This window comes from Gopherus flavomarginatus, chromosome 4, assembly GCF_025201925.1.
Source record: "Gopherus flavomarginatus isolate rGopFla2 chromosome 4, rGopFla2.mat.asm, whole genome shotgun sequence".
In the NCBI taxonomy this organism is placed as follows: Eukaryota; Metazoa; Chordata; order Testudines; family Testudinidae; genus Gopherus; species Gopherus flavomarginatus.
The window spans coordinates 141,334,488-141,344,297 of record NC_066620.1 but is presented as its reverse complement, the minus strand read 5'-3'; the positions used below and the strand labels follow the sequence as shown (position 1 = coordinate 141,344,297).

The 9,810-nt window shown below is 46.5% G+C and overlaps 1 protein-coding gene across 1 annotated transcript; it reads left to right on the top strand.

Annotated features, from left to right (window-relative positions):
• Positions 1-1,312: 1,312 nt before the first annotated feature.
• PRDM13 (PR/SET domain 13) lies at positions 1,313-9,573 on the top strand. The gene is made up of 4 exons (XM_050951623.1): positions 1,313-1,453; positions 3,559-3,690; positions 3,795-3,915; positions 8,084-9,573. Exons 1-4 carry the CDS (start codon positions 1,313-1,315, stop codon positions 9,571-9,573), a joined length of 1,884 nt encoding a protein of 627 aa, XP_050807580.1.
• Positions 9,574-9,810: the final 237 nt, after the last annotated feature.

Here is a 9,810-nt window from a genome sequence, read left to right as displayed (position 1 = left end):
CATCTGGATTGTGTGTGTGTATGTGTGTGTGTGTCCAATTAAAGGATCAGGATAAACTCCCGTTCCAAAATCTTCCTCTTCAGCCCCGCCCCCCACTCTCAAGTGTTTTTATGCTCTACAAATAGACTTGCAAGCTACTCTTAGACCAGTGTTTCATGTTTGTGTAATTAAAACACGATCACCCTTTACAAAAAGTGCAGATCATTTGGAATCTAGGCTAAGTTACATTTTTTTTTTTACTTTTTAAAAAAGTATTCTCAGTGGAAGCAATTTTGCATATGGAAAAATAACCTGGAGAGGTATTAATTTAGAAGGGGTACAAAAACATACATTATCCTCTTTAGAATTCTGTGATGTCTGTTTGTGTTTGAATCCATTTCTTGAATTTCTCTAACACGAATTAAAAAATTCCCACGGTGTTCACAACTGCAACACTTCGCGATTTAAAAGGGCAACAATGCTTCATATTTCGTGCCATTCATCCCAGAAGAAAATAAAAGTTACGGAGCAGAGCTGTTATAAATAGGTTACTGGCCTGAAACAAATCCACTGAAATGGTAATATGGTCTTTTTTTTTTAAAGTGTAGGTATTTTCTGGTGTTTTCCCATCAAGTACCTGCCCAATTTCTGTATGGCACACGCCAGGAATCAATAGAAGTTAACAAGTCCTCAAAACATTCCCCATCTCTTTGTTTAATCTTCTTTACAATAAAGCCAAGGGAAGAGAATTAAAAATCTTTGAAGTATATTAAACCTCAAAAGAATCAGCCAAGTAGACTTAAAATAGTCACTTATTTTCCAAAACTGGTTTGTCTAGGAACAATAAAAGGAAGTAAAATTTATGGAGAAATTATACAGTGGATTTGTCACTTAAAATATCGTAACTGTCTCGGGGACAATACCCCATGCTGAGGATTAATGGTCCCTCCAGACCTTTGATTCACCAGCGCCTTTTCTTTGCCCTTGACAAATTGGATTTTTAGGAATGGGAAGGTCGCCTGGACCATTGTTTGCTAGCCATTCAAAGTACTTGATTATGCAGGAGGGTTAGGGAAAGGCTCCACGTGACCCACTTGGATGGAACTCTGCAGCTGCTGTGAAAGCTAAACTCTCTCACCAAACTCTGCGCCCTAGAGCATCAATGTGCCAAGGGGTACCCCTCCTGTTCCAATTGAAAAGCCGGCGTGCACACACCACCGCGTCACTCTGCAGGCGGAGATAAGCCTGTGTTCATCCTGCTCGCTGGCTGTCTCTGTCACTCCATCCCCGTTAAGTGCTTTGGGTTCCCGATTCCTTATACCCAGAGGCAGCAATGCAAACAAGCAGGGCTCTGGCCATCAGCGTGAACGCAGAAAGTTGCATCCCAGCCGGACTGCGTCTGGGTCCTGTGCCGGGCATCTTCAAACTGGGCAAGTACCTGTCAGACCGCAGGGAGCCAGGACCTAAAAAAAAGGTATTTCCTGCACTGCTGGACCTTGTTTAATCAGACAGTGACTCAGGGGGATCTGTACTTAGGAGAAGAGGCTGCCTTCTCCTCGGTTCATCTTGCCTTTTAGAACAAGCCAGAGTACCAGGAAAGAAAGGGAAGCGCTTGATAAAGTGTCCCAAGATTCCTTGTTACGGCTTTGAAATTGAATGTATAGAAAACCTATCCAGCCTTCCTGCCCACTCCCTGCATTGCTGGATAGTGTTACGGCAGGCTGGTCTTGGTAGCGGGAAGGTGAAGGGGCTGTGGCGGTGTTTTCAGACAAGAGGATATGTCCCTGCCCTGGAGATCTTCATTAAGCCAAAGAGAAGAGGGATGATAGGGAGGCACATTGCACAGCCGGTGATTGCAGAGTCTGTTTCCATGTAACCTGGGCAAGAGGTGCTTGCCCCTGGTTTTAGGTGTGAGGAAGTTTCGCTAGTTTGCAGCTTTGTGGAACTGGCTATGCTCTCAGATGCTGTTGCTTTGATAACTTGTTGGTGATTTGTTCCTTCCTTTCTCCCTTTTGGTCTTTCTGAAACGTATTTACCGACCTGTTCAGAGAAATCATATTCTCCGTCCAAGTGTCCCTGGATTTGTAACGGTTTCGTTGATATATTTATTTATTTGGTGTTTATACAATGGGGCACAGCGACAAGGTCAGCCAAAGCCATACTGGATACCACCGCTGTTGCTTTTTATTTATATTTTTAAAAATCGTCTTCTCTTCGGCCGGTATCGAAATCTGACCTCCAGTAATAATTTGTACATTTTCGAGCTGGACGCGGGTGGATGGGAGAATGAGATTGGTTTATAAATATTCCAGGGGCTAGGTTATTTCCAGGTACAGCACAAGCCCCAGATGCTTGTGCTGAGCCAAGGCTCAGAGTTAAGGGCGGTTTCTCCAGCTTTTTCCAGCTATTGAAAACAAATCCGTGGTTTAGAGCTCAAATTCATGTACAATAGAGACGTACTGAAATCAACACAGTCGCGTGTAATTGATGGACCTGACTGATGTTAATTCCATGAGTCTGGAATGCGGAAAATATCTCAGGCTTCCAGTAGCAGACACCTCAAAGTTTCAAAATCTTCCCTTACAAACAAAGAGGGGCAATGGAGAGGAACTAGTAACCCCCAGCAAATTCTGCTAGAGAGTGTTTTCAACTGGCCTGTGTTGTAAATGGATCTATGGATGCGATGGCCACAAGGCAAACACTCCCTCTTCTCCCACACTTCCCCAGTGCACAGGTTGGTCATAAATTCCACTTGGATTTTTAATGCCCTTTAATTGTTTTTAAACGCTCTGCCAGCCCCCTCAAATTTATTTCTCATCTGGCTCCATTGGTTTCTCTCTTTAGACGGCTTTGTTCAATTGACTTTTATTACATGGTCATTCAGCGAGCTGGCACTTCATTTTCTCTTTGTATGGGCCAGCAGATTATGAAGTATGACGCTCAGAGACTTTGTAGCTAAACTGAATTCTCTCCTCTCTCCCTCCTTTCTTTTGACAAGTCGCGTATTTTACAACTGCTCCACTACAGGCGTAAGGCACGAAACCACACTCATTAAGAAACGTGAATATTATATATTACCTGTGCATTTTAAAATGAGCTTAAAAATTAAAACTAAAGGCAGCTGCAGAAGTTGAACAAGATACAATTTAGCAAATGCTGTCCAGTGGAGAAATTACTTACACAGAATTGTTCTTACAATAACGCAAGAGTTACAGCTTTTGGAGCCAGACTATGTTGCTATCCTTACTCGCAACGAGTAGCAACCTACTACATGGGCAACTTCATTTATCTCAGTGCACAAGTACTTTCAATGTGAGTAAGGGTGGCAAAATCTAGCTCTTATAAATTAGCTGCTTCTTTCTCTTTCACCACTATCAAATAGTTCGCTGTTAATCGCAAATACTTGTTCGGCCTTTATATATTTACTGTTTAAACCAGCGATTCCCTGGATGGGAAGATGATGCAAAGGTTGCCAGTAAGAAGCACGTTTAGGCTTTATTTATATAAGGGATTTGTGTTTGTGTTTTGTCTTGCTTGGATCCTGTGTGGAAATGACAGTGGCTGATGCCTGTGTTCTAGGTACGGATGGTGAGAGGGGAATTAGTGGATGAAGCCGGGGGCTCAGCTCTGGAGTGGATAGGGTTAATCCGGGCTGCCAGAAGCACACAAGAACAGACACTGGAAGCTATTGCAGATCTACCAGGAGGACAGGTATCTCTCTCTCTCGATTGCATGCAACGTTCTGTCTGAATGTTCTTTACCAGCGCTGGGTTGCATTACAGGGGCATTGATTAGGTTTTCTCTTTTTTGAATAGATTTTCTACAGAGCGCTTAGAGATGTCCAGCCAGGGGAGGAGCTGACCGTGTGGTATTCAAACTCTTTGGCTCAGTGGTTTGACATCCCAATCACTGCTACTCCGACACACGATGAGAAAGGTACAACTTGGACTTTATTATTCTGTTCAGTAGGTACTGCGTAGAAATTAGTACAACTCACAGGTGCCTTTTCGAATGGAGAACTTCATGCCGTTTTCCCAATTGCAATTTTTTCCCCCTAAGGACAACGTTATAATTAGCATCCACGTTGCGATATAAAACTGCAATTAGAAAACCTAAGCAAGTAAAATATGTGTTTGCAGACAGACCCTTTAAAAATAACACCCGCAGTTATGATTGTTCATCAGCCACCGTTTTTATTGTAAACCAGTCGTCTGTTCCTTCTGCTTGTTTTATAAAAGTTGTTTTGAAATAAGTGGAACCAGCAATTTGACAATACATTGGAGGATTCAGATAACGAGATTGTTTTCAACATCGACTATATATTATAATTTTCTTAGGAAAAGTGGGATTTTAAGATCGTTTATAAACAATAATTCTCTATTTTTACAATAATTTATCTTACTGCCCTATTAAAACACCATTTTAATCTTTTCCCTTTGGTTACAGCTTCAGATTCCATTCTCAGGTTAAATATGGGACAATTTCCAGCGACTCCTCAGATTCATTTAGTCGTTTTAAAAGGGTAATGGTCAGTTTACGCATATTAGGATGTACTAAGTAAAAATAATGGGGAGTTAAATTCAGTTTATATATGTGCACTAGCAAATTAGCACTTGGCATGCATCAGTCTTGGATAAATTATTTTTATCTGCAATTTGCTGTTAGGTGAAGTTGTAGTGTAAACATAAACGATGTTTCAAAATTATTAACCCGGTAGTTTCTGAAAGGGGGAAAATATATGTTTCGAAATATGACATAGGAAGAATATTTCAGTTATCTGTCTAAATGGTTTCCTATGAATCTGATAGCTAGCATATTTCCATGTGCTGTTCTCCACGTGCAGGCATTTTGTAGCTGACGTGGGGTTTCAATGCATGTAGAATTGTATTCTAAGAGCAGTTACATTGAGTATTTCATACAAATCTCTGCAAAACCGTAATACACTCTTCCTAGTGAAAACGAAGGCAACAGATTGAAGCTCGTTTTGAAAATTGCTTTTGGTGATGGTCTACGTAGTCACTCTGCTTGGAGCGTGAATACATTCATTGCTGCTCTGAAATTTCCCTGCACAGATTAGGTTGAATAAAGAGCCTGATAACAGAACAGACTTGTTCAAAGGCGAAATGAGCAGCGCAGAGGGATTACATGATTCCTACAGATCAGAAGCCCGATCCCGCACTGTTTACACACTTCTTGCTCAGAAGGTTTTCCACACATAAATCAGTGCCCTACGTAAGGAGGAAGGGCTTGATCGTCTCCTGGAGCTTATTCAGGCCCTGGAGCACTCAAAAAATATCAGTATAGAGCCTGTTATTTAATATACTGAGAGGCACTATTACAATAGTACCTAACATTGATAGTTTATGTCATGCTACGGAGAGTGAAATCATTTCTATTACAATACTGCAACATGGGAAACAAACTCTGGGTCAAATTCTTAAAGCCAGGGGGCTACTGCCCCGATTAGGGTCTGCAGAATTTGACCTGTTGCAACAAAATCAATGAACGGGAGAAGACTGCTATACTGATCTCCATTAAAAGTGAAATGCCGCTAAGTACTCTGTCTGCCGCCTATACTCACCTTGAATATTACCTTACTCCAGAAGTAATCTCATTAATTCCAATGGGATTACACTACCACAGCACTGCTCTTTCAGAATAAGGACAGCAGAATCTGCTGCACTGTAAAAATACATATGTTTATTTCATATCCTTTCTAATCCAGTTAAATATAGCACATATGATGCAATCTTTATTCTTAAAATCAGTTGTTTCCCAACGTCCAGACTAAAGTTTCAGACTAATCAATACAGTATGAGGGCATAATAAATGGAACAAGATGTAAGTGTAGTTATTACTAATTTTGCAGGGGTGCTGGAACAATTTGTATGGTGGAGGTGCTGAGAGCAGTTGAACCAAACTACAAACACGGTATCTGATGGAAACCACTTCAAGCCAGGGGGTGCAATAGCACCCCTAGTTCCAGCACCTATGCACTTTTATGGATAGCATTTTGAAAAAATGCAAGAAGAAACTTCTAGACAGCCGATTTTGTTGAACAAAGTTTTTAACTAGATCAATTTAGTTTTAAATTGATGTAACATTATAAACAAGGCTCTTTTTAATAGCCCATTGCTTGGAAAGAGTTGGTTTTTATTCAGGATACGTTTGCGTTTGGAACAAAGCTTAGTTGGTATTGCAACTACTTTGTTAAGAACATAAACACCCACACAACTTCTTTGAAAAGAGACAAAAAGTAGAAGTTTCTAAATCAACACAATAGGCTTATTAGGCTGTGGAGGTTCTTTCTAACTGCAAGCCTTTTCGTTTTTAAAGCTAGTTTACCTGTATCTCAATGCACGGTAATAGGATTACTGAAATGGATCAGAGTTAGACACACTGCAAGTGAGCAATTAAGGCCTCAGCAGACACACTCCTCTTCTTCCCTCCCACCCAGCTCAGCCCAGCAGTGCGAAAAAACACACAACGTCCGATTTAAGATTCCAGCAGAGATCCATAAAGACCATTCACTTCAAGGCAAGCTAGTGAGAGCTATGCATGACAGAAACTACATAATACTTACCAGAAGAGAAAATACGCAACCCATGTTTTGTTCTGTGCTTTCATTATTCAGTGTGCATGAAAGTGTTCCAAAAGGGAATGGGGGGTTGGGGTGGAAAGACTTTTATTTTATCCTGAATGATACTGAATGAATGCACTGACACTGGTTGATTCCTGAATTAAAAGTCATTTTTAAAAGGCTGTTTAGTGTGCTAATTCCATGTGAACTTATTCATTAACAACCCAACCATTTTACACGCTTCTCTTGCACTCTTCCCTGCTTTGCGTCAAGTTAATGTATCATTTTAACACACATTGGAACTATGTTTCTATGACATTTCTTAAAAGGCCAAAGGAGAAATTTCTGGTGTTTGTTTACTCCCCTTCTAAGGTTGCCTGTAAAGATATTTCATCAATATTTTAATAGGATTCCGGCAATCTTGAAACATATACTATTTTACTTTCTCAGTTCCACAACTTTGCCTTTTTAGTGGATTCTTTATAAAGTTAGGGATGGTCAGTAATGCAGAGCCTGCACTACTACTATTATGATTTTTTAATTGTTTGAAATGTCTAATTTGTAAGTTATTGATGCTGGTAAGTAGGAGAGATTATCATATATATTTTAAAAAATCTCCTGCAGATATATTTCAATGTCAGGGTTGATAAAACAGGCCAGGCTTTATTTTACTCCTCAGAAGGAAGAGAAAGAAAAGTCTAAGTTTAAAGTAACATGAAGTCATAACACAAACATGGCCATTTCGGTTTGTTCCGCTTCAGGGAAGCCTAAATGTTTAGGGATGGGACACAAAGGGCATTGTCCTTTGAAAAGGAATGATTACATATGGCCTATACATAGAGGAGATTGTCTGGCCGGGTAATGAGGAGCTCACGATCATTAGATTGGCCTTTGTTCATTTTAGTCAACTCCTCGACATAAGCTACCTATTCTGCGAACGTCAACAGATGGGCCTGGCGACAGACGATTTAAGGCCACAGCTGCTCTCGTTTCCCCAAGCCCATTTTAGCCCAGTCCAAACTCAGTTTAGTCCACCTCCGGCCAGCCAGCTCTGCTCAGCCCAGGCCAGCCCAGCTCAGTTCCTGTCTCAAGAGGCTTTTGTGACCCAGCTTGAAAAGGCAAACCAGATAGTTGTGGCAGCACTCCAGTCCCTAAAGGAGGCGCTGGGCGGGCGGGTGCAGAAGTGGGAAGACCCCGTTTGCAGCTAGGACTCGATCCAAACCATTGCAGTTAACCAAAGCCCCCCCCCATTGATTTCAATGGCGTTTGGATCGGACCTTTACTGTGCAACTTGGGGGAAAGAAGCAAAAGTAGTGGGCAGCGAGTGAGAGCAGCATTACTTTCCATTGCGCCCCTCCTAGCAATGCTTTAAAGGCCCTGCCTGGCCTGTCTAATGCAGGAGTCCCGGGGCCATCGTGGGCCATTTTGCTGCGGTACCAGGGTTTGCACAGGCCTCTCCCTGGCTGGCTCCGACGGGTGGGACGCCACTGTTTGTCTAACGGCGGGCTCCGCTTCTCTTCCTAGGGGAGGAGCGCTACATCTGCTGGTATTGCTGGAGGACGTTCAAATACCCCAACAGCCTCAAAGCCCACGTCCACTTCCACTGCGTCCTGAACAACGGCCGCGGCTTCCTGCACCACCCCGACCATGCCCGCGCCTCGGAGCTCTTCAGCCTGTCCCCGACGGCGGCGGCGGGCGAAGCCCCCGGCGCGGCGGCTCCCCTGAGGCCCCACAGCCTGCAGCAGGCGGCCCGGGAGAGCATCAAGCGGGAATCCGCCGCCTCGCCGCCCTTGAGGCCGCTCCGCAGGCCCGCGGGGAAGGAGGAGCAGGAGCGAGCCCTGGACATGAGCGTGGGCTCGGGGCGGAGCCACGGGCCCTTCCTCGGCCTGGTGGGGAGCTCGGCGGGGAGCAACGGCCTGAGCTTCTACCCGGGGGGCAGGTCGGCGTTCAGGCCGGCCGGCCTCTCCAAAGCGGACGAGGGCAAGGCCGGCGGGCTGGGCTTCGGCAAGGCCCTGGGGAGCAGCAGGGCCGGGCGGGGCGGGCCCGAGGCGCTGGCGGGCGGCCCCCACCCCAAGTGCGGCGGGCACCCGGCCGAGGGCCCCTCCCCCGTGCTGGCCTGCGCCGGCGGCCTGCGGGCCTTCCCCTTGCTCTCGCACTTCGAGGAGACGTCGGCCTTCAAGCACGTGGAGCGGGGGCTGCCCCACGCCGGCCTGGCGCCCAGCCGCTACGCGCCGCTGCCCGCCGGGGCCGGCCTGCACCTGGAGCGCTTCTCGCTGCCGCCCCTGGAGGGGCTGAAGGCCTATCCCGGGGAGTGCAACCTGCCGCTCGTGCCCTTCACCCTCTACAACGGCGAGCTGCTCTACAGCGCCCCCTGCTACCCGCTCAAGCTGCACCTCGGCAACCTCCTCAAGTACCCGGACTCCGTGGCCTACTTCAACGGGCCGGCGGCGGGGCTCCACGCGGCCGAGCTGGGCTCCCTGGCCGGCATAGACCGCGAGATCGCCATGCACACCCAGCAGCTCTCCGAGATCGCGGCCGAGAAGAGCCGCGGCCGCCTCGAGAGCCTGCAGCCCGCCGCCGCCGGCCCAGCCGGCGGCAAGCCCAAGAGCGGCCACCTCTGCCTCTACTGCGGCAAGCTCTACTCGCGCAAGTACGGCCTCAAGATCCACATGCGGACTCACACCGGCTACAAGCCGCTCAAGTGCAAGGTCTGCCTGCGGCCCTTCGGCGACCCCAGCAACCTCAACAAGCACATCCGCCTGCACGCCGAGGGCAACACCCCCTACCGCTGCGAGTTCTGCGGCAAGGTGCTGGTCAGGCGCAGGGACCTGGAGCGCCACGTCAAATCCAGGCACCCGGGCCAAAGCCTCCACAAGGCGGCCGAGGACAAAAGCGAGCCCGGCTACCAGCCCCCGGAGCCGGAGCAAAAGACTGACAACGAGAGCGACGTGGACGTTTGCTTCACGGATGACCCGAGCGACCAGGAAACCAGCGGCAAGAGCAACGATCAGTAATCCGGTTACCGGGGTGGGGGTTGTCACAGCGCAGATCCGCTTCTGATTACACGGGCTTTGAAACACTTCGGCGGGCTTTGCCCTCCTAGGTAAATTACAGGGGGGGCCGTATTGAAGGGGGCTCGGAAACAAACCCTTGCGGATGGGGAAAGAAAGGGGTGCTTGTTTTTAACCATCCACTCTCACTCCGTTCAATGCTCTGAACTGCCAAAGCATCAGCCCGCAAGGGGTTTAATC